This window comes from Hemibagrus wyckioides, linkage group LG21 (assembly GCF_019097595.1).
Source record: "Hemibagrus wyckioides isolate EC202008001 linkage group LG21, SWU_Hwy_1.0, whole genome shotgun sequence".
Taxonomy (NCBI): Eukaryota; Metazoa; Chordata; class Actinopteri; order Siluriformes; family Bagridae; genus Hemibagrus; species Hemibagrus wyckioides.
Genome location: NC_080730.1, coordinates 10503841 through 10529884, shown reverse-complemented (window position 1 = coordinate 10529884; position 26044 = coordinate 10503841). Strand labels below are relative to the sequence as shown.

At 38.6% G+C, this 26044-nt stretch overlaps 1 protein-coding gene across 4 annotated transcripts in view; it reads left to right on the top strand.

Annotated features, from left to right (window-relative positions):
- ephb2b (eph receptor B2b) overlaps positions 1–24776 on the top strand; it is a 142541-nt gene extending 117765 nt beyond the window's left edge. Inside the window, exons 8-17 of one of the 4 annotated variants that reach the window (XM_058373537.1) lie at positions 728–836; positions 1327–1353; positions 1476–1540; positions 5161–5274; positions 5363–5610; positions 11010–11225; positions 11475–11624; positions 17250–17443; positions 18182–18337; positions 19526–24776. In XM_058373537.1, the coding sequence (XP_058229520.1) occupies positions 728–836; positions 1327–1353; positions 1476–1540; positions 5161–5274; positions 5363–5610; positions 11010–11225; positions 11475–11624; positions 17250–17443; positions 18182–18337; positions 19526–19634 (1388 nt within the window). In that variant the 3' untranslated portion in view covers positions 19635–24776. Of the gene's footprint in view, positions 1–727; positions 837–1326; positions 1354–1475; positions 1541–5151; positions 5275–5362; positions 5611–11009; positions 11226–11474; positions 11625–17249; positions 17444–18181; positions 18338–19525 lie in introns of all 4 variants that reach the window. The other 3 variants (XM_058373536.1, XM_058373540.1, XM_058373539.1) reach the window with 3 other exon arrangements.
- The last annotated feature ends 1268 nt before the right edge of the window (positions 24777–26044 follow it).

Genomic DNA, 26044 nt, shown 5'->3' with positions numbered 1-26044 from the left:
ACAGCTCAACTCAATCTCTCTATCGCTCAGCCATATGCTAGGTGAGCTCTGCCCTCCAGGCATTCTGCACCATGCGTGTACACCCCAGAAGCAGTTCAGGGTTTTAAGGGCAAGGCTGGAAACTCTGCCTCACTCACCTTTCTGGATCTACAGCGTCTTTGTGGATTGTTTATTGCTGCAGGGTTGATCAGATTTAGGGGTTTCTGTGGAGGTGTTAAAACAAATCCTTTGCTCAAGGGCCTTACTTCAGAGCTCAACAGTAGCACCTTTCTGCCTTGTGTGGTGTAAAAAAAAAAAAAAAAACTCCTCTTGAAATGTTTGTTAGAGTTAGATCTTTCTGCTTTGGTTTGGTTTGTTTTCACATTTGCCAGTGATATTGCTGCCAAGTCCTCCAAGGGCCACTGATGCCTGACGGCAATAATTAATTTAGCTAATTTTTCAAACAGTAATTTTGAAAAACCCCTACAATTACCTTGCCTTATTTCAATTGTGGTCATGGAAATTACTTGAGATGATGCCGCCCCCAAGCCCCTGATGTCATCAATCTTGGTTCTGAGTACTAGTTTGTTTGTGGTTAAAGATTAGGCACCAGCTCAGGCTTCCTAGTGGTGGAAGAAGGATATCTGTCGTCTCTGAAGAGTCTCTGTGGAGTTTCTACCATTGCAGCGTGCATCACTTTTGGTTAGTAGGTGTAATGTGGGTGTTTTGTGTTTGTTCGTGTCTACAGAGGAATACAACACCAGCATACAGGAGAAACTGCCTCTCATCATTGGTTCAGCAGCAGCCGGGCTAGTCTTCCTCATTGCTCTGGTGGTCATCATCATTGTGTGTAACCGGTATGTTAATGATGCTCACTTTTAACTCTGTTCCTTGACATATGTATCGCTCCTGTTAATTAAAGCAATTCTTAAGCCCAAGCACAGGCCCAGAGGGTATAATCTTCTTTACTTAACTTAAAAATAATACTACAGTTTGTAAAGAAACTCGCCCAGTTCATTGGGTAGCTTTTCTTTGTTTTACTTCCTCAGGAATTATTCATCTACTTTATTAAAATAAGCCGAAATGAATATATGAAATGAATAACACATACAATAAGATATGTTCTGAGCATAATGCATGCTATATAAAGAGAAGAAAAAATTAAAAAAAAAAACGTTAAATATTTATTTTATTTTATTTATTTTTTTTTAATTATTGGCACCCCAATAATAATTTAATAATAATTTATATTTGGTTAAACCTCCTTTGCATTTGTTCACCACAGTATTAGGGAAACAAATTAATTTATTTTTAACTCCCTTTAAATTTGAATAATGTTTGTTACAGGACAGACGAAAGGTGGAATCAATCAAGGTACAAAAATTTTTGCCCGTTTTCTTGAAGGGTGCCAATAATTCTGGAGCTCACTGTAGTCGTTTGCTTAATCTGTGTGTGTGAGAGCACCACTCTGCAGCTGTGTGTGTTTGTCCCAGCAGACGTGGCTTTGAGAGAGCAGACTCGGAATACACAGACAAGCTGCAGCACTACACCAGCGGTCACAGTGAGTGTTTTCACTCTAATCCTCTAAACACTCCGTCTCACACACTTCCCGGACACGAAACAGCCACCAGCAAATTTATTTCCATACCTGGATATACTTTGTTTAAAGAGTTTCACAACTTTATTTGGATATGCGTCTCACGACCGTCTCATCCAGGAGATCATACAACGTACACTTTGCTATTATTAGTGCTGTCTTAAAGCTGTGTGTCTCTTCGATTTCTCTCTCTCTTAATTCCTCAGCTTATCACAGAGAGAAAAACATAAGAAATATAATCCATCCCAAGCCTTATCTGTTAAATATTCATTAAGTCTCAGTATCGCTGGGTAAAATGTTTCAGCACCATATGTATTTATTTTATAAAGTGATACATATAAATATTTATATCTACATTTTTTCCATAGAATTTAATGATAAGCTTAAGCCGAGGTAAGTTCATACAAAGCTGACTGAGGTAATAAAGACTGTAAAAGGGTAATAAGGAAATGAGGTTATGAGATCAGCCCCTTCTCTACTTGCATTACTTTCTATTTATGGTAATAAACATTTTATTACAGTTTATTAGAACGTGAGACCCAGTAGGGTTTAAATTAAATCAGACGATCTCTCTCATGCACACTTTCTTCTCTCTCTCTCTCTCTCTCTCTCTCTCTCTCTCTGTCACTGCTTATCGCACAGATTTTTTTGCTTTGCCCTTTCTTATGAATTGAGAAAGCATTTGCTTGATGTAATCAATAGCCCGGGTTCGCAGTAAACAACACATTTATGGAGGGTGTTTCTTACCGAGCGTATACTGGTGAACTCTGCAAAGTCAAGGCCAACATTCATCCATTAGCATGGAGCGACAGAAGGTGCCCTCCATCTTCCTCCCTCCCTCTTTTTCACTCTCAGTATCTGCTCGGCTATTTACGGTACCACTCAGACTGATAGGCAAGGTTACACAATTCCCGCTCCTATTGTGACCCTTTAAAATTGTCTTCAGCTGATAGCCGCTGTGTTCTCAGACCCTCACCCGCTGACATGTTTTAGAGATGATCTAAAAATGAACATTGTTGTGTGATTACACTGGAGTGATATATTCTGACCTTCTGCATGTTCAGATCTTTTTTTCTTTCTTTTTTTTGCGGTTGTTTTATTCACTTCTCTTCTGCTTCTTGTTTCTGGCAAACACATGGAGAGCCGTACAGGGATAAATGTCTGTCCACATTCCTCATTTAATATAAATGTCCTGTAAATTATTATTTACTTTTTTTATAGGTGTGCCAATAAATCAGTACAGAGAGGCATCAACGTCTATGGTTTATCCATAGTTTGGCAATATGGAAAAGTAAAATTGAAAGCATTTTTTCTGCCTTTTTTTTTAGTTAAAGCACCAGTCAGACAAATCATAAATAAAATTCTCCCAATTCCCTGAAAGAAAAGACATGAAAGACATATTTGCTTCTGCTAGCAGTTACTTTCACTGCTAACCGACTTGACCTGTGAATTGTGAGCCAATAGAAAACAAGTTGGTGGGACTGCCATGTCTTTGGTTGGTAAAAAAAAACAATGGAGCAGTTAAGTTACTGTTAAGAGTCTATTTCACCTTTGCCTCTGTTGCCTTTTCCTGTCACTTAGCATACATCTGAGAGAAGGGGAAAAAAACCTTGTTTACCGTTATAGGTGTAAATTCTGTTTTTGTTCAAGCTGCATGATGGATTTTCACCAAACACCAAACCTAGAAGTCTATATTTGTCCTCAGAACGTTAACAGTGTTGTCAGTGTCTTTTCCTTCTCTCAAAACTACAAACAAACAAATTAACTTCAAATCCCCAGACCCTTAAACATCCAGTCACAGGATCCACAGCACATCTATGTCTGTTCCAAATCACCAGATATCTGAGCACACACACCTGTTAGCAATTTCCCCACACTCCATGAACCTGTACTTAAGAATACTCTTTGAAAAGTCCCACTGAGGCTTTCTAACAGTTCACCTGTCTGTCTAGCTTGGGCCTTAGTTTTCTCAAGTTATCTACATCAGACTAAATTTTTTTGCCTCTTCTCCAAACCTGAACGCTGTTTATTGTGTATGATTAATGGCTGATCCTTCTGGTTTGTCTGCCTCATATCTATTAAAACACAAACCAGTCATCCGCACCTCATGACATTTATAGGTGTTGTTAAACCTTGGCACATTTTTATAAAGTCAATTTTTTTAGAGAATAAATTACACACAATGAAAATGGGGACCTGTCAGCTTTGGTGAATTGAGAACATCAAGCAAATTGCAAAAAGGAATGAAATAAAATAGGACATGCTGTTATAAGAAAATAAGCAAGGATGAGGCGATGTGACGCATCAGGACACAGTGAAAAGTCGATGAATTTCAAAATAACAGCAAGCGTTTTACTCCACTTATATCACAGCAATTTGCCAGCGCTCATTATTTATTTAAATATGACACAAAATACTTTTCATTTCAACTTGATGTTGTGGAACATTTAACATTTCATGTTGTGGAACATCCCTGAATTTAGTTGTGCATGAAATAAATGTACGGTTGGCTGTTTTGTGTCCAGTAAGCAAACCAGATAGTAGGACTGCTAAGCCCATTTATAAACCTGTGTTTTGCCTTGCAGTCAGCACTACTGTCAGAGCAGCTGTTATAGAAAATTAATCAACATCGTCTGACCAATCAGAATTGAGAATTTAACAGCGCTTTGGTATCATAATGTTTATGAGAATGTTGTACACACCATTGTTGAAATACACTATAGCACAGGCTCTGGTATTGCATTATTATTATTATTATTATTATTATTATTATTATTATTATTATGCTGACGTTCTAAAGTAATATACTAATGCTTTCAATTTTGAACCACTAACACTACCAATGTATTATGTATACTATATAAAACATTATGTACTATATATGACATACGTGCATTATGAAGACATGATTTATATGAAGTGTTCGAATATTTGCATTTGTGCTGAGTAAAATCATGGTTTAAAGAAAAGTAGAAAGTCAACAGAAAGAGTAAAGCATGCATAATTCAATCTCTGCTTTACCACTGCACAGTAAAAAAAAAAAAAATATATATATATTATCTATTCATGGAACTGGAGACTAGTTTGGATTTATTTCTTTGTTCAGTCTCTTTTCATACCATTACTACAGTGTTAATATACATTTTATTACCATTCTCATGGGTCTTACAATAAATCCTATCCCTATTTAAATTTGTCATTGTGGCACAGTTTTTCATTTCTTCTCCATTCCGAGGAAAATGGCTGTATTGCTTTTTGCTCTCAAGTTTGCCCAGTCCACCAGCTCCAGAGCTCAACTCAAGTGTATGAGCACAATAGGCATTAAATTGGGGCACTTGAAGGCTCTGAAGACTTTCTTTGCCTTCAAAGCCTTTTCGAAAAGTCAAATCATAAATGACCTATAAGGTCTCAACCATGACGTCTTACATCTTAGCTCCTGAAAGCCTGTCACACTCCAGCGGCTCCAGTCATACCAACACCATATGCAGCGTTTCCTCAGTCACTGTTCCACAATGAAGTTAAAGTGAGCCTCTATATATCATAACCATAACCATAACCATAATTGTTCTTCTAAGTGTCACCAGGAATGAAGATCTACATCGACCCATTTACCTACGAAGATCCCAACGAGGCAGTAAGAGAGTTCGCCAAAGAGATTGACATCTCATGTGTGAAGATTGAGCAGGTCATCGGAGCAGGTACTATAATGACAGAAAACATATTCTCTTACGGTAATTCCTTTTGTTTTAACCATGAGATTTAACCTCTGTTTGCGTCCCTCTTTAGGTGAGTTTGGGGAGGTGTGCAGCGGCAACCTGAAGCTACCAGGAAAGAGGGAGATGTTTGTCGCCATTAAGACACTGAAGTCGGGCTACACCGAGAAACAGAGGAGGGATTTTCTGAGTGAGGCCAGCATCATGGGACAGTTTGACCATCCTAATGTCATACATCTGGAAGGAGTAGTGACCAAAAGCAGCCCTGTGATGATTATCACTGAGTTTATGGAGAACGGCTCACTCGACTCTTTCCTTAGGGTGAGTAAATCATATTCACCATGTTAAGTCCCATATACACAGGAAATGCATTCTACTTTACATCCCTTTTAGATATCTTTTAAACATCAAGACATTTTTGGATGCAAGACCTGATCTGAATATACTATATATCATATATTATAAATATATACCATTCTGTTCCTAAGAGATTTAATAGACTGCTTCTATAGTTTATATAATACAAATATAGCATGCTGTAATGTGTGAAATTGCTGACATGAGAGATTTGAGACATACATGAGACATGAGAGAACCTAGCGATACTCTGGTAATAAATCTATTACTCCACCTCCCCGTGTAAAACTAAATCTCATCCGAATATGACTTATGAGGAGGAAGTTGACCCAAGAGGCACCTCATAGTTTTTTGGAACCAAAGCTGAAAGAATCTTCTAAGGGGCAAACCAAATCTCACTACAAGGGCAAATTTTAATGTACTTTTTGTCATGGGAGCATTTGGCACATAGCCAGCCAGCCAGCCCCCCCCCCAAACACACACACAGACACACACACACACAGAGGGAAAGGGAGGGAGAGAGAGAGAGAGAGAGAGAGAGATGTTATTTACTGTATGCTTATAGAGATTTACAATGTATTTCAAATCAAAGGCACCATCGTCTGTCAAGCTGTTAAAAACAGAAGGACAAATCCAGCAGAAATATTGTATTAAAATCTTTTAAATCCATCCAAACATTTTAAGCACCAGCATACATGAGCATATGAGTGCAGCAAGAAACAGACATGCAACTGAATGAAAATCCCTCATTAGTGACTCTGTGTGTGTGTGTGTGTGTGTGTGTGTGTACATCAATATATACATATATATCTCTTCTTTATTTACCACAGTGTACATCAGGTAATCCCCCTCAGGAGGCTCTCTATACTACTCTATTGGCCGTCTTCAAAAGGCCTCCCTACTGTGCACATGTCTATATTGATTGCAGCAGTCTAATAAGCCTGCAGTCTTCCTCTCTTTCTATACAAGACTTGCCACATTAACATTGACTTTGAGATGGTGTTTGCTTTATGTAAAGATGCACCATGCTCTGTATTTTATGTATAGATAGACTTTGTAAGGAATAAAGCACAACATGACATTAGAACAATAATCTGTAACAGAGTCTATTACAAAGCAGAGTTACCGTTACCAATCCAGAGTATTTTCGAAATAACAGCAGGTACTGAATAGTTTCGTTCTTCTTATACCAGAAGAATTTACCAATTTGAATGTTTCAAAAAATATCATACCTTTCATAATTACTTTTCATGGTTAGTTAATGTTGTGGAACTTTCGATCAATTAGTAGGTAAGCCTCCAAAAATGCACTTTGTCAAGTTACTGAGAAACTGAAGAACCATTTATATTACAGCCTGAACTGTTTCATTTAAGAGCTGTTCTTATAGAAAATGAATCACATTCATACCAATCATATTTGAAAAATCAAGAGCTCTGTGCTATTAATATCCTCAACATACATCCATTCCACAGAGGGAAAATATTCGAATCATAAAAAAATGCGCATTAAAAAGAGGACGTCAAAGTATATGGGTTCAAAGTTAAATTCTCTTTCTGTGCAAACTCATCCTGAAGTTGAGCTGACAGCGATCATCTTTCAAATCCCAGAGAAATGGAGCAGGGTTGGAAATGAGAGGAGGTTGCTTTCAGGAAGCAGGTGACCAGCTCTGGAAGACATCATTTTTATTTGAGTCACTGGGGAAAGAGTGAATACTAAGAAACCTTCATCAATGCTAATTCAACGTGTTTGAAGTTAGTGGAAAACTGACTTATGTAAATTGAGGGACATGGTGGATTTATTTTTCTCATTAGTATAGCTTTACCGCTGAGCTTTCGTGAGTAGAAACTTATTTTAGACCTGACACACTGTTTTATAGGGTGTCAGGAAGTAAAATGATAGGAAATTAGACACCACTGGGAGTATGAGGAATAAATGAGGCAAGATAAACTAGGGAAAAATCCAACATTTGCAAAGCATTTGTTTGAATCAGCTTGATTCTGTTTATAGACAGTTCAGTGGTTAAGGCTTGAGCTATTCACAAGGTTGTAAGTTCAAGTCCTTTGAGCAAAGGTTTTAACCCTCAACTGCATTCTGTCTCAACTGTAAGCTGCTCTGCTTAAAGACATGAACCTCATGAATAAATGTAAATGTTTCATTTGTGTGCAGGCTCGTGGCTTGCTAATCATTAGTCTTTTGAGTTCATGCTGAGACATGAAACATGTGCAGGCCATGCAGACGGTCTCCACATTCCTGTTATAATGTTTTTAACTGGAATCTGTGTTTGTTTATTTATCCTTAGTAACTGCCTGCTCAGGGATGTGGTGGTGATTAGGCTACTATTTTCTTACTTTTTTTTCTCAAATAGGAAAAACATTTCAGTGGAAAATATTCATTTATGAAAAAATACCAGATTTTAAAAAGTCAGCACACAGCTCTAGCAGAAACACGAACGTTGTAGCTGAGGTTGAAGAGCTTTCAGAGCCAGGATATAGATACAAAGATTTACAGCAAATAAATTGGTCCAGATACAGATTGTGGCATTGTGTTACACCCATACCTTGTAATAAATGTAAAATGAGGGCGAGTAGGATGTCTTCCTGAGAAGTATAGCCTGTATAATTTAGGCTTCAGGGCTTTGCTGAGTTTACTTTGGAATCATCGTGTAAGCCTTTGTTACTACATGTGTAAAAGCACTTGTGATATCTTGTCTGTGGAATAGGACATCATAGTGTCTCAGGCAAGGCATGTGGCTGGAAAAAAGAGTTGCGTAGCGTCTAAAGGCCTACTTTTTCTTTTTTCAGACAGGATACATTCTTTACTTGTACACATCAACTTGTTTATTATTTACAGAAAGCGTGACAACTGTGCATCTTAGGAATCTGGTCTTCGCCGTGTGGATGTCGACTAGTTGAGTGTTTGGGAAAGAAAACAGTGAGACAGTAAAGCAAGCAGGCTAAATATAGTTTGTTAGTCTGAAAATATTTCTGATAAGAGGAAGCCAATTCTACGGTCATCTACACATTGGTTAAACGGCTACTGGGATTTTTTTTTTTTTAGGTTTAATAAAACATTTTCACTTTATCACTTTGAACGAAGCATTGAGGTGTGAATGGGACTGTTTTCGTAATCTCACGCCTACCCACTCATGAAAGAATTTTTTATGCAGTTAGTTTTATTGTTATTTAGAGATAAATAAAGTTTTAATAGGCTCAGATCCTTACACAGCGGCGCAGTGACTTCAATCGTGGTCACCACTGTGAGAGCGAGCATATTTGGAGCTGTGGTTTGCATGTCACTATCCAATCTCTTTTATAATCCCTAAAATAGCAATACCCTGGACCGGTTTAACTAGGAAAAGATTCGTCAGCTATTTTTTTCGAATTTCTGTCCAACTAGTAAAAATGAATAGTCATGCAACCCCTGGCTTAGCATACACCTCGACTGGAACAGAATAAATTGATTTAAGATTCTGGAACCCTACTGTATACATTTACGCTTACATTTCTGGTATTTGGCAGACACCCTCATCCAGAGCGATTTACATTTTTTTAATCTTGTTTTATACAACTGAGCAATTGAGGGTTAAGGGCCTTGCTCAAGGGCCCAGCAGTGGTAGTTTAGTGTGAGCAAATGTTTACCCTGAAAGAAATCCTTTTACTTTCAAGAACCTAGTGCACCAGTGTAAGTGGTGTATGCTTGTGCTTTGATTGTTCAGTTACACTGATACCTTTCAAAACAACTATTGTGACTCATGACGTTTGCTGAAAGCACCATAATCCATGTGTGACAGGTGTACACTGTAGCAGAAACTCTCAAGCTGCCACAAGAAGAAGAGTAGCAAAGTCTTTCGTATACATGCATACACACACACACACACACATATATATATATATATATATATATATATATATATATATATATATATATCTGTGTGTGTGTGTGTATGTTTATATATAACACTGACTTTGTAAAGGTATTATTTTGAGAATGGCATGGTTCAGATACGACCGGAGATAAACATATGAACGTATAATCAAGAAAACCTGAACACGTACTTTGCTCAGATTGTGGATCGAAATTAGTTTGGGCTAAGAGTCCCTTTAATTAAACTGTATGCAAACAGTGCAGGGAGATTAGAGTGGTGGTTTGTATTTGTGAAGGATTTGAAACTTATGAATAATTTATGGAAGTTAATTGCTGTGGAGGTTTGGAATGAGGGTGATAAATTAGGAGACGGCAGGGGCGTGAGGAGGAGCTCAGGTTGTTTAATGAGGAGGAAGGGTTTGTGTGAGGGTTTTAGTATGTCCTGTGAGGACTTCTTAGCAGGATATGCTAACAATAATAATTGCAATATTAGCTTGCATTTATATAACACCGGCTTCTTTAGGTACATAGCGATTAACCACACAAGCCAGGCTTGTTATTCGGGTTCCTATTATCAATGAACAGGGCATTTTTTAACATGAAACCACAAACCGCATTACCCAACAGGACAGGAAATACACAATTATCTCAAAAAGCCTTTCTAAAGATGGTGGTGTTTAGTGACAGCATCATGCTCTGAAATGCTCATGCAGTGTGCAGAAGTGTACAGTACACAGTAGTGGAAATTGCAGCGAGCCTCCCAGATTTTTATGTATGAAACTGAGGCTTTATAAAAACCAAAGCATAATCATAACAACTATCATAACCATACAACAGTAATAAAAATGACCACTGGAAATCATAACAAGTCCCCATATTTAGGGCCTTCTCTTACATTCTCTACATCCATACATCTACATACACTCTCAAGTTCAGCACGATCTCTAACAAAAGGAGAAATGACTTTTTAAATTGTATCCTGATTTATCTGTGTAACTGCCAACTGTTGAAATGTTGAAAACAATAAAAAGAGTCATATAAAAAATGGTGCCCTAAAACAATCGTAATACACAAACCACCAAACACACAACAAAAGACGGACATGTCTACGCACTTGACCCGTGTCTGTCTGTCTACACAAAGCCTGCTGCTCTCATCTCCTGCGGCTCCTGTGGTGGGTCTGCAGATGGGTGCAGCTGGAGCCACAGCTGGGTCAAAGCAGCAGGAGCTCCTTCTTCAGGACTTTATGACAGTCTTGGAGAACAGCTGAAGGATTTATCAGGGCTCAGTATGGGACAGGCAACATCTGCTCTCTCATCCAACTTAGCATACAGCAGGATGCTTTCTGTCTATATGAGTCATCCCCAAGCCTAGACCTAATAAAAAAAAACCTACAGAGAAACTTAAACCAGTAAAGACAAATCCTCAAATCATCTGCTCTTATTGCCAAGCCCCCTGTTGTATTAATTACTTATTCTGATATTTTTTATATCTTGCAGCAAAACGATGGGCAGTTCACTGTGATCCAGCTAGTAGGCATGCTGCGTGGTATTGCCTCGGGAATGAAGTACCTCGCTGATATGAATTACGTGCACCGTGACCTGGCAGCCCGGAACATCCTAGTTAACAGCAACCTGGTGTGTAAGGTGTCAGACTTTGGGCTCTCGCGCTTCCTGGAGGATGACACATCTGACCCCACCTACACCAGTGCTCTGGTGAGAGCTCTTAATTATACTGTACTATATAGCACTTAGTGAGGTCTGGTTGGTACATTTTACAAAAGAGAAAATTCCAAACGCCTGCACACAATGCAACAAACAATTCTAAACCAAACTTCATGCTGATATCACACATCATTTTTCCTGCTCTTGTGATAATTTTATAGAGTGATTTTTTTCTTACTTATTGGACTTCTAATGAGTGTGTACAATTATTCTCCCTGAAACTTTGATTCTGTATGACAGGGTGGAAAAATCCCCATCCGCTGGACTGCACCTGAAGCCATCCAGTACAGGAAATTCACCTCAGCCAGTGACGTGTGGAGTTACGGCATCGTCATGTGGGAGGTGATGTCCTACGGAGAGAGGCCATACTGGGACATGACCAATCAGGATGTATGTAACCAGCTCCATTTATAACATTTTGTCCTGATTCTATTTTCCTACAATGGAATCGAGTAATTATTCTATTTACACTGCTCTATGTTGCTTTCAGTCCTTCAGTATTTATGTTCTTAGTGATTTGAAATTTCTATCAAGTTGAGTTGATGCAAATAGATGCAAAGAAATCCTGGTTTCACCAAATGTATCCCTTCCTGTAAAACTACCATCCACTTTAGAATAATTTTATTTGATAATATAATTATTGATATTTTCATTTAACCCATATTTGCGATTCACACAGTGAGCTGCCTTGCATGTGTCATGACTTCTTGTCAAAACAACAAGCGTCATTCAGGGCACATGTTCATGTTCTGGGATATTATGGGGTTAATTTCTAGAAATTATTAAGGATACTGAGGCCACTAATTAATATTTCAAGGTCACATACTAATTATCTCATGGTCATGAGATTGTATAACTTGAGCCCACAAGTTAATATGTTCTAAGAGCATCATACGTAATTTGTGGCCTCCTGTTCGTTATTGGCAGGAAGGGATGAAAAGTCTATTCACTTTTAAAAAATTCCCTTAAGGTGACAAAGGGTAATGGTATATCCATGTTGCAACTTAAGTGACTCCAATATGGTTTAATACGTCATTCCAAGGTTGAAGTAAAGTGTAGTATTAATCATCTCCATGCGTGGGTAACTGTGGTCTAATTCAATTGATCGCTCTTTCTCCCACTCATTTTAAAATACAATAGTTGCCACAAGTTAAGTAGTTCATGGCCGCAAAATAGATCATGGGAACCATAACTCATAGCTTTAACATATTAATTTCCTCTAGAATGGTGCATTATCTTGCTGAAAGAGCATTATCCTGCTGAATATCATTGCAATAAGAGGTGTACTTGGTCAGTAACAATATTTAGGTAGGTGGTAGGTATCAAAGTAACGACCACATGAATGCCAGGACACAAGCTTTCCCAGCAGAACATTACCTAAAGCATCCCAGCGTGTCTGCTGGCATGTCTTCTTCTCTTATTGAGCAACGCACACACACATACCCAGATAAACAGCACTGACACGCTAAGCTGTCAACAAATAAAAGAATGTGATTCATCAAACCAGGCCACCTTCTTCAATTTTTGCATGATCCAGTCCTGTGCCTGTTGTAGGTACTTTTGTCAGTGAACAGGGATCAGCATGGGCCGTCTGACCAGTCTTCAGATGCATATTTGTCTAGTTACTTGCAAGATAATTAGTCTAGTTAATTGCAAGACTATACAAAATGTATGAAATGTGTGAGATGAGTCAAAAAACAATAAAGGTTTAGCTTAAAATTAGCCTTTTAAACATCAGGGCCTGAAATCACACATTTGAATCATATTATTAGCTCACTACCTCTTCCTCATTCTCAGCTCTTCACTTATACCAGAGAGGCATTGGGGTGTCTCAGTAGGACCTCTGGCCTCTGTGTGAGTGATGGATAAGGGCAAAGCTGCAGTGTGGAATGAGAAGGGAAGGTAAACAGCAGCACTGGTGGGGCATCATAAATTTGCTGTGCACCATTTGAGGCTGAGACCCATAGTCCACTTCAGCTGAAACTCCGTCAGCCTCTATAGGGTCTGCTCTACGGGACGAGATTAAACATTGGGCTAGATCCCTGTGTGGTGGTCATAAAATTGCATGATGGAAATGGAAAATTAATTTACACTGTTCGTCTTTAACCTTGTATCTTGTATCTAAACTGTGCATAAAATTAGATTAATTAATACAGAACAAGAACTGCATATAGTGGTGAAGCAAAAGAAGAACCAAATGTAAACTCCTCACACACTTACTTGTGAGCAAGAAATTTATTTCATATGCAAAGCACGGGGCTGTGCTAACTGTTCCTGCCCTTGACTGCAGCTTCCATTTGCAGCATCCCCCTGGGTAGCTGAGAGGAAAGCAAATTACGGGTCCAGATAATGAAAATAGTTTGAAACTGAAAGAGTGAACACTAATGTGCTAAGAGAGAGTGCAGATCTCAGCGGTTATCTTATTAGCAGCTCCAGATAGCATTCCATTGCCCCATCGGGCTGTGAGTTGGAGGCAGCTGGATGAGATTAATCAGGCACTGAATAGAATTCTATAATGCCCTAAATAATGAGCTGGAGCATGGTGGGTCTCAGACGGTCCTGATACCTTTTTCTTCCACGGTTTTGGTTTGAATCTCAGCTTTTCTTTGGGATGCTCAAGTTATTGCGGTGCATCAGATGCGCTCTGTGACAACTCGACACCGATATAGGAGGCAGGATGCACAGAGATGATGTCACTGCCGTCTCTCAAACATACAGACGTGAAGCAGTTAATGCAGAGGTTAAGAACACAGCTTCCAGCACATTCTTTGCAAACATAGAATCGAGTCAGCATGCAGATTACTGTGTTTGTTAATCATGTTTGGTCTGACAGTAATAGCACGCCTGAATTTGAGAGATTTGAAAGCTGTAGCGGATGGAATCAGACTGCAGAATATCAGAAAACTTGTAAAACACTGCTGAGTGGCAGGAGGCAGCTCTGAAACACTACCATGTTTATTATCATTTACTTTTCATCTAATTCTCTCAGATTGAATAAATAAATGCAAGGTCTTCAAACAGTCCAATAGTTTATACGCTTTATATTTTTCTGTCTTATTTCAGACAGCCACTGTGTTCCCCTGATTAATAGCCTGTGTATGTGTGTGTGTGTGTGCATGTGTGTGCGTGTGTGTGTGAGTGATGATAAATTGCATCCCTGGGTCCCCTTCAGACAGAGATAATGATCACAGTGCATTTATGAAGAGAACAAATCAATCCTTGGTTTCTTGCAGTGAAGCAACCACTGTCTGGCTTCCAACCTTTTATCACTGCATCAGGATACGTAATATACTTATATACAAAAACAGTGTTAGTGTGTACGTATTACAGTGATGTACAACATGCCCTATGTTGTGCTGAGTCTGAGGTTAGAGTCTACAGTGCATTAGACTCTAATTCATTAGACGGTAAAATGTTGGTACGTTGTTGCCCTTTAGCTACTTTTGACTTACTGCAACCGATTGATTTTTCTGTCTGCAGGTTGGAGGTTGGCAGTTTTGCATACATTATTTTTTTTATTTGATTATTATATCAGTATTTCAGAAGTCAAATAAATATTACAAAATGTCATTTTGTAAATATTACAGTGCTTTTGACAATAGAAGTCATGATTTTTGAGTCTCATCCACAGGGTTTGGCGGAATTTCAGATGGGGATTAGTGTAAACCCTGCACTATTATGTTCAGATCAGAAATATACCACAATTAATTTTTATACATATTTCTTTACAACATTTGTTGTTGTGCCATAGGACTATGGCAGAAAATGTCACTGTGGATAGTGGCCAAAGGATGAAAATTGAGTTTGATTGAAAATGTTTTTAAACACTTAAAATAACTAAATTATGTTTTCATATTCATTCAACAGAACTCTGACTGTAATAATTTTTTGAATGCATAACAAATAGTATATAACATGGTGCCTTTACGTTAAGTCATTGGGGTTTATTTATTATCACTAGTGTCAAAAGCACTAGACTGTTACACTAGTAAAAACCAGACAAATTTCCATTAAACCTTTAGTGATGTTTTGTGGATCATTTATTAAAGGCATCGAAAGCATCATCTCCCTTACCAGCATCAGTAAGTCAGTAAAAATATTGTGTTATTGAAAGACTGAATTGTATGATTTGAAATGTATAATGTATATATTATCCACAAGAAAAAAAATAATCTCAACTTATTGAGTGTGCTGGTGCTGACGGCAATAGCCAAGTCATTCGTCTGAACTTGGACTCACTTGGAAGCAGTTATCCACAAATTATTTCAAAATATGAGTTTGTGAAATAGTTTCAATACTAATGTGGGAACAAATGTTCTTTTTTAAATTATTTATCTTATTGGAGAGGTATTTTAATCTGCCAATTTACATATTTAATTTACCTCATGCTATCATATTCTGAGACTGACCCTCTGAGAATGAACAGAATTGGAAGTATCATTGTGTCATAGACTACCATAAAAAGACTTTATAACCTCTTATAAAAGGCAGGTCAGGTATGATTTGTTAAATTAAAAAAAAGGTACTTGTTAGAACCTATAGATTTGTGGAACAAAGTCTTCTAGACAAATGAGATGATATTTAATTTCTCATGGAATGATGTAATAAGCAAAAATTAGGGGAAAGAATTCTGCTCCTGATCCAAAGAATACCACCTCATCAGTGAAACACGGTGGCGTGAGCGTGTACGGCTGCTAGTTGAACAGGCTCATTTGTCTTTATTGATGATGTGTCTGCAGACGCTAGCAGCAGCATAAATTCCACAATATATAAGTGCATCTTAACTGCTCAGCCAACTGCCTTAAAATTTACCTGCCAATTTACGTGGAGTGAACCAAAGCAACTATGAAGGATTTGGGGACGTTGAAATAAGTGTAGGATTTATTTTTGTCTAAGGGCTGTACTGCGTTTAAGAGGATCATCCAAGGTCTCCAGTGATTTGAGTCAATTGTTGCTCGCAAAGCATTCGAAATCATTAAAACATTACATTTGTTTTATTTTAGGTACATTTGTCCTTGAAATCAGGAACTATATGTAAATATGTAAACATGCATATTAGTACTATATGCTTCTTCTGGTATTTATAAGAGTGTTGAAAAGGCCATTTAAAAGGATGCAATGTCAGCAGTAAATATCTATTATCTAATTAGATTTGAAACAGTAGGTCATGTTCACCCATCATCACAGTTTGCTTGACAAATTAAATGCTAGCCGTTTTTTCACACACTTCTGAACATTTTTGAGGGGATTTAACATTGCAATTTTAAAAATGTACAGTAATCCATGATCTGGAAACAGGACATTATGATATTATGATAATAATCACTCTTTTTTTCTACTCCTACTGTGTGTAAAAAAAAATAGAACGAACCTGTGTTAGAATGCTATGAGAAAGTGGAGTAAATGAAAAGTATATTGAGAAAATGTATGGTTTCATTTGAGTCTATAAACAAAGACAAAGAAAAACCAACAGAGAGGCATAAAGTTTGTAATATTTTAGTTTCAGAACAGTAGAGACAGCCTAGTATCCACTTAGGCTCAGTAGAAGCCCACAAATCATCATTAAATGTCCACATTTGTCCTTCTACATTATATTATATAGCCGCACAAAAACGCTGTACACTCCCTTGACCACACTTAACCTGCTGACCTCACACACACAAATATACACACACACACACACACACACACATTATATTTATATTTATATATATAATTGAGCGCAGTTCCACTTTAGCCACTGTCTGGGTGTTTAAGGGGTTTATGCCTGAGCTGTAGGACGCAAACACATGATTGGCCACAGATGCATAAAAATGGAGTAGTTGTTTTTGACAAGACTTTTGGACAAGAGTTATGCTCCAAATTTTTTTCATGTGTAACTTGATAATGTGACTATAAGACATGAATACAAATACTAGATCACTATATACTTCGTGTTATGTTCTCCTTCACACCTAAACCTGTGATCTGTAGACATCTGCTAAGGTCCCAGGACATCTGCCTGTCTCTCTTCAGGTGATCAATGCTATTGAGCAAGACTACAGGCTGCCTCCACCTATGGACTGCCCCAGTGCCCTGCACCAGCTCATGCTCGATTGCTGGCAGAAGGACCGCAATAATCGTCCCAAATTCAGCCAGATTGTTAATAACCTGGACAAGATGATTCGTAACCCCAACATGCTGAAGGCCATGACACCTCTTTCTTCAGGGTAAGACCATCAGTGATCATTTGCATATAAGACATGAACATTGCAGTGCAGTGTTAGATATACTCACTGTCTAAAGGCTTATTAATGAAAAAAAAACAGCTACAGTGTGATATAAAATGGTTGGCACTTTTTGTACAGATGCAAAAGAGACTAAGATGTGGGTGTAAGTGTCAGTGCTGGATGTGAAATGACGTCCTGCGAAAGAGAAATATGCTATATGATATTTTAAAATGATCTGAAATTATTTTTGAGAATGTTGCCCTCAGTCCTATGTATAGCCACCAATTTTGACCTAGTCTAAAGCCTGGGGAATGGATATTTATGTACATGTTCACATCTGAGACCTCATATTCAGCACAAGATAAACTATATTTATATCTAAGATCTTTAAGTGTGAGCCAGTTAGTTCCCAACCTTTAGCCCTTCAAGCCATATTTAACAAATGGATTTTAACCACAGTCTGAATAAAAAATGGTCTTTCTTTTCACCTCATGACTCATTGTAGCTCATCTGTTTCTTTGGTTAAATAAAAATCATATAAAATAAATATGTTCAAGAGGTTAGGCTATCTGGTTGCAAAAGTACAAACAACAAGTGATTGAGAAGCAGCTCTCTGATCTGCGTCAACATTACTTGACTGTTTTTTTTTATGACTAATATTTATACAGAACAGCAAATCAGATAGAGTGCAGAACAAATACAATAACAAATTGTGTGACTACCGTCTGTCCTGTGCAGTGTACACTTGCCCTTGCTGGACCGCAGCATGCCTGACTTCTCCAGCTTTAGAAATGTGGACGACTGGCTGGATGCTATCAAGATGGGACAGTACAAGGACAACTTTGCCAACGCTGACTTCACCAGCTTCGATCTAGTCTCACAGATGACAATGGAGTAAGTGCTACTGAAAGTAAAAGTGAGAGAGAGAGAGAGAGAGAGAGAGAGAGAGAGAGATACCCATCTAAATCTCTGGACTCTGGCCCCATGGTCGTCAGTCTCATTGATTTAATTTTATGGCTAAAGTGTAATAATGTCAGAACTGCAAGGCCGCATGGCTCCAATAAGGGGAGATTTTAGCTCTGGGTCACTTCCATGGTTTAACATCAACACCAAAATCTGATACTCACTCAGTTAAAAGTACTGGATAGAAGTATGTGAATAATTTTAGTAGAGGTTACAATGTATTGATGATAAAAATTTGATTCTCTGAATTAATTCTTATTCTTTGTGTTGTTCTTCATATCCATATTTGGGTAATTCCATAACTGATGTCTTCTGAGTCTTCAGAATTCATAAAAAATGTATGCATTATAGCCTTATAGCTGAGATGAACGGCACATTTTGACAGCCCTATGGCCCTGTGGACCTTTTCTTTGTAACATGCTTGTTATGTCCACATTGATGCATGTCTAGAGAAAACTGGTGATTTAGATGCGTGTGTGTGTGTGTGTGTGTGTGTGTGAGAGAGAGAGAGAGAGAGAGAGAGAGAGTGGTGCAGGTGAAAAAATCAGGTATATTATAAACCACAAAGTCAGCAGACCTCTTTGTTTTTCCATTGTTACCCCGGTTTGGTTTGGAGTTTGGACGATTTTTTAGGATGAATAATACTTTTGTTGTTTTGTCTGACATCGTTCATGATGACATGTAAATATATTCTGGGAATCTGGAATTCATCTTACTAATCATGGTTGTCATGAGATGAATGTACTGCCTCTAAATAAACCCTGCTTTCAGAGATGTTTAGTAAATATTTGCTTTAAAAACTTCATTGTTCCCAGCGTTTCTAACTCAAGTCCCTACAAGAAATATGAGCCACAGTGATCGCCTGTCAGATTCCCTTCTCCTTAAATCACTGGCTTTGATACCTGCACAAACCAGACACACATCCCAACAAAAACAAAGACATGGCGTTGTTTTAAAGTTATCTCACAGCAGCCGATGGAGATCATGTTTGGAAGGAGTCCATTCCATTTTAAGCTGACATGCCGTGTTTATTTTGGCATAGGGATGGTGGTCTGTGTAGAAGCACTACATGTTTTGCTGATATCTTTTCTGATCTTTGTGTTTGCGTGTGCTCGGCAGGGACATCCTCAGGGTGGGCGTGACTCTTGCAGGTCACCAAAAGAAGATCCTCAACAGCGTGCAAATGATGAGGGCGCAGATGAACCAGATCCAGTCGGTGGAGGTTTGACCTCCTGGCCTGATCCTTCACACGGAGGCAGGAAGGACAAGTGGACAGATGGAGGTGGATGTGTGCTGAGCCTAATTTTTCCCTCTAGGCCACCATTTTTTCCAAGGAAATCTCCTCTGCTCCTCTCTTCCTAAACCTGCCCTCCATGACCTCCCCGTTCCCCTACAAACCACCCAGCCAGCCTTGTGGGCTCACACTGCGACAGTGTCATCCTACAGACATCGATGACACTTCTGCCCCATCCATCAGTTGTCACGACTGCCAAAACATAGCAAGGAGGAATTTTCACCAACCAAGAGCATGTCCATCTTCTTGCTCTTGCTCTTACTTCACTACGATTATTCATTTTATTTTTTTTTTATTGTCATCTATGTTCTTTTTAATGATTTTTTTCTAAAGATTTTGTAAAGGAAAAAAAAAAGCTACATGAACAGAAAGGATCTATATGATATATAGATACATTAAAAACTGTAGATGGATTACACAGAAAGGCTACCCTTTAAAAGGGCGAAATACACCGAAAAGAAAGGTACATCACCGCGCATTGTGCTCTGTTATTCTATTTTATTGTGGAAATCATCCAATAGGAATACTGACTACCTGCTCAGAGGCTACAAATGGAAGAAACCATGGAACTATGATTCCTGTGCCATCATTAGGAAAGGCAGAGAAAAGGAGATTAACACCATGAAATGGAAACTTTCTCTTGACTGCCATTATTGCCACAAAGGAAAAAAAGACACTTCTGTTATTTAGCTGTTTGAAACACCCAAAAAAACCAACAAAAAAATGTCTTCTCTCCTAAATAGTAATCTCGTTGACAGTGTTGACTTTGTAGTGAAGATTTCCTCTGCTTCCAGTCACCATGGGGAAAAAGACCATTATTATTTTTTTTCTTTTTACAGACATCATTACCTGCCAAATAGGACATCGTTCTGTCCTACCTCATAGCTCGTAGGTCCTTCTGTACATATCAGATGCACTTGACATTGGGACATCGACAATGTAGTCACCAAGTGTGTGACTCTCTTCATTCAGGCAATGATGGGGTTAATATGACTCTTCATAGTTTTCCCCTATTTTAAATCAAATGCTTGTTGTGGATTTGAATCATTTAGAACATGACACACCATATATTGATTCCCTTCAGATGTGTAGAGATAAAGATAAAGCTTTAGGGTGTTTTTTTTTTCATTATAATTATTATTATTATTATTATTAATTTCCGTTTTACCTAGAAGGACCCTGAATAAACATAGGTTTGATTTTTTTTTTACACAGTTTCATCTTCAGCATAGAATTAAACAATCAAATTAGAAGGTCCTTTTCAGCATCACATGGTGTTTTCCATTGGGACGGTACTGTGAACACGAGCATAGTGTTATAATGATTCCAGTGGCCGTGAGGTTATTATTATTGTTATAAAATGGTACTGTTAGCACACTTAATAAGTGGCTAAATCGCTTAAGAACAGGAGGACGAGTTCTCCGTTTTAAATGTGGTTTGTTTGACTGGATAAATATAAAAAGCTAACAGACACTCATGCACATCCCCAAAACAGTGAGTCTCCAATGGTACTCAAGATGTCTGCCTTGTTATCAACATGAAGAGCATAAAACATCAAAAAAAAACAAAAAACATGTAAATATCCGTGTAAGAAATATGTGTTGGATTTTAGTGTACAGAATTTTGTTGTTAAAAATGAATTAAGAGCTGTTTAATCTGGGCCTTTTTTTTCTATTGGAGAGAGACGATGGAGACTGTGGGATCCATCCTTTAGAATGGTCATAGTGAGCAGTGTGGCAGATACTGAACAGACACGAAAACCACAGCCACCTCCAGCTGTGCTACATGATGTGTGTGTGCGGTGTGTGTGTGTGTCCTGGCATGGAGGTCACTTGTGGTTAACAGTGCTCAATTACACTTTGTCTAGCTCAGCTCACCAGAGACTTCCTCCGCTCCATAACCTCAGGGTTGACGTACATCTTTAATACATTTAAAACCCCTCGGTACAGAGCAGCTAGTCACTTCGACCACACTTCAGTTCACATAAGCTCCGCTGGCTGATTCTATGCTTCAGAGTGGCGTGATGTGAACGGATTAATACAGCACAGTACTCATCTGGCGCCGATTTTCTGACCACAGATGCATCAGTGCTGCTTCTGCTGTGTATCTTCATTTGTTCCCATTACATGAATTGTTCCATAGGAATTTCTGCTTATCTCTAGTACTATCATGCTATACACACACACACACACGCACATATACATACATGTGTGTGTGTGTGTGTGTGTGTTAGGTGGCCATTTTATCTTCAGTAGGCATAACTCTCGGGATTAATTCACCATCCTGCTTGTGATCAATCCCATTTTACTGGTTTCATCATTTCTTTTGTCTATCCAGGCCGCTTTTTTTTCAAGAATAGGTTATTATTTATTTAATATGTGACTATCAGGATTTTGCCCACAGCGGTTCCATGAATCAGCGTGACTATTTAATGGGCTGATGGATAGAGACACAGATTCTGAACTTTCTAAAATTCTTCACTGATGCTACACTTTTGCATAACCCTTTACTCCTGCTCCAGTGTTCCAATAATTAATGGCACCTCAGTCTTCCTAAGAATAGCATCTCTTTCTTTCTTTCTTTCTCTCATCTCTGTTTGCATACCAACTCCCAATTTGCATTAGAGAGAAGAGTGACTGCATTATGTTTGAATTTCTGTTGCACAGTGAAAGTGAGAGGGAGAAAGTAATCTGAAGACTGCCATTGTAATAAATAAGTGGAAGTGCAATGTGTTTATCTGCTGTAGTATAAATACCACTTCGGCATCTGAAAAGTAATACAGCCTTTATCAGCCCTGGTTGCTCTTCTTAAATAAATGCACAGCTTTTGAAATGAAGTGAAATGACATTTTAAGACTCTTCAAGAGTCATACATTCAGGGGCTTATAGTTCACTTGCTTAGAATTAAGCTGTTTCAAGGAAATAAGAAAGACTCCCTGAACAAATATAAACGTGAACATACACTGATGAGTAAGAGTATGTCATCTAGTTTAATCATTTTTTCATCAGGCAACAATAAAAAGAAAATATTTAGGCTTAGTAATCATGTTTCTAGACATTTGGACAATTCAAGACAAATTGTCGTGTGTTTTTGGCAAACATTTGCTTCTTTCTAGAAAGTTTCCTTTCAGAAATTAGCTTTCTATAAATGAATTCATTGATTAAATAAATAAATAGTATTCAAAAGGACTGTAATAATGGCATGGTATACTAGGAATACTTCAAGTAAAAGTAAAAAGGGTTTCGTACGGGTTTTTGTTATTTGTTACTTGTTAATTTCAATTATTTATTCCTAGAAAAACAAACAATAAAGTCAATGTCAATAACTCAAGTCCAGTTGAAGCTTCAAATGTCTAGAAATAAGATTCATACTTATATGTGCTTTATCATAATCTCCTAATGCGAAATATAAGATCACTTATGTATATTTGAGACATTTTCACTTGCAAATGTCTCACAACTCTGTGGTGCTCTCTGTGGTTGAAAATATCACCACACATCTCTATGGGATTCTGTTATCATGTTTTGTTTTTTCTTTTTAGAAGTTTCTAGCAGGTTATTAGACATAACTGTGTTAGACACTGTATATCAGTGAGTATGTGGCTGTAAAGGAACACCTTATGTGAGGCTTAAACCACTTTGTAACAACAAACTAATTTGTGCTCATTACGCCAGACACTGTCCTCAGGCACAATGTGACAGCACTCTTCTCTAATATTTAGTCTTTTTTACGTCAGATGCTTCCATTTCTAACTTATCCTGTATTGGCTCTGCTCTACATTTTTCATATCCTTTAAAAGTCTCTTTTTTGCTAAACCCATTAATCAGCAGAGGAGTCCATAACTCTGTATTCTCTTTAAAAAACTCTTTAGAAACAGTTCTTATGCTCTAAAAACAGACTCAGTATTTACCCAGGCACGCTGAATCCTAATGGTACAGATAATTTTTTCCTCCCGGTGTGTTTTTAACTACTAGGACTGAAGTTTCGATCTCTGCAGGAGTCCAACTGCTTCATCCATCATTCTGTTTCATGTTCTGTCCGTCCTTTAATTTGACCAGAATGCTATGTAAACATCAAAGTTGTAATAAATGAGATGTGATCGTAAGAGTGTGAAAGAATATTATGCAGAGCGAGTAAGCGATTCGTATCGGCCGTTTTCATTGGATTGTCTCACCACAAAACCATACCATACACGTTGGAATTTTTAGGTTATTTGTCATGTCATGCTAGTCAGGCTGAGAACTCAAAAGCTGATCGGCAAGATATCATGTGCTCAACTCGATGGCATGTGTATACAAATTCAACAGCCACATGTCACTGAGCAGTTATTAAAATAACTAATAGTCATTTCGGTGGTGACAGTTGTGCTGTGTATACATCTTAACCACCAACAATTCTCCTCTCTCACCACTGGCAAGTTTAATCATGACTGCCGTGCCACTCCGCTCAGTTTATAAGCCCTTTTGCTAAAAGCTGAGAGCGACAGCAAGCTGTGAACGGCATATGCTTTCGTTCTCTGCAGAACCATTCACCAACTGTGTGCCAGTTGTAAAATGGAAGCGAAAGACCATTTTGTCTCAGTGTTACAATGAGCAGTGAATGTAAACACAAGATGTCCCTGGCTCCTTCTGTCGCTCTCTCTCTCTCTCTCTCTCTCTCCCTGGTGCGGCCCGCGTCCTCCAAATATGGTCCAAAGTGTTCAGGAGAGAAAATGGCTCCTAAACGTGGAGCTGTTGCCCGTAGCATAACTGTGCCCTCTGGTGTCTGGATGGCAATACTGCAGTATGGCTGTGATGGAGCTTCCCTGTGTCTCAGCCCTGATTCTGCATGCAGGACAGGGGACAACTCTCCCTCTGACAGGCAGGGCTCACGTAGAGCTCTGTCCGCCCTGACCACTGTGACACACATGGGAGGTCCTGTTTTTGATGTATAAAATGTACATTTGACTGTAACCCTGTGAATGATGTAACAATTTCATTATTTGTAATATTGTTATCGGTTTATTTTCTAAAAATGCAGAAAAAAAAAGCCCAACTTGACTCTCCTCATTAAAAGTGAAATGAGATCTGTTATAAACCTGTGTCTGATGTCACTTTCTTATATCAATGTAACTTTTCGGGCTTTTGTTCCTGGATTTCCTGGAAATGTCACTTCAGTGAGTAGAGAGCCTGTGATCTTGTCTGCATCCGTTTACGCCTCACATGAATGCCACAACAGCTTTTGTGCTAGCGTCCCTGTGTGCTTTCATGCGGGGGGGTTGAAATCCACTAGCCCTCCCCTCCTTCATGCTGGCCTCCAACGTCTACTCACATCTCTCTCCACTTTCCAACCCTCGTTAGCGGCTAGACGTGTGAAAGCCTGCTGACCCCTGAGTGACCTCCCCAAGAGTGGCATGCCTGATAAAAAAGGCGAAGGCTAAGCGAGTTCAGGAGTTCACCATCGGGAACCTGATGACAGTCCAACAGCTCTTCTGGTTTAATCCAGCCCACCCATGCACCCCTTTTTACGCCCTGTTAAACACCACAAGCAGCAATGGCAAAGCCGCCAGATCTTTAGCGTGTTGCAGAGATTGTCCACCTGAGACAGCTCTACTGGAAAAACCCTGGATTAGTGAAAAAAAGATCACATTTAACACAGAGTGATTTATAGTAGAGAAATCACTCTCACACAACCTGCCATGCAAAACATTTAGCACAAGAGTACTTCTTTCCATACACCATTTCTTGTCAGGATCATTTTTAAGAGATTGTGTCTCGGTCAAACTCGCACCAAAAGGAAATCGTAAACCTAACGGAGCAGTGATCATAAGTTTCCCTGTGTGATTCGCTTCTTTTGAATAGCTGCTAATAGTGCTCCCTGCTATGTAATCATCACTGATCAATGCTCAGGCGCCTCCATTGTACATGTGCATCCTGCAGACACTTAATAGCAACTATGGACAATTAAAGAGCAATCAGCAGCGCTTTGGACTTTGATGGCTGCAGAGTTTCCCTCCAATTCAACCATAAGGTGCCTTTGGCAAGCCAACTATAACTGTGGATGACCATTTATCATTGCCTGAAAATGTTTAGCCTGTAATGAGAAGTTTTTCCTGGCTTGCTTGGTTCCATATGATGCTTTGTCCCCTGCCATTAAGAAACACTTTCCAAATCCTCTGATCTGCATAACGGCATCTTCACAGTTCTTCATTCAAAACACAATGCTAATAAATCATTGGCTCTTTATTTTCTCTTATTAACTGTGGGTTTTTTTTTTCTTAAATCAGGCAGACATTTGCCCAAGTGAAACAATCATTATGAAGGAGGTTTCCGTTTCCGTTACTTGGAAACATGGCTTAAATGTAA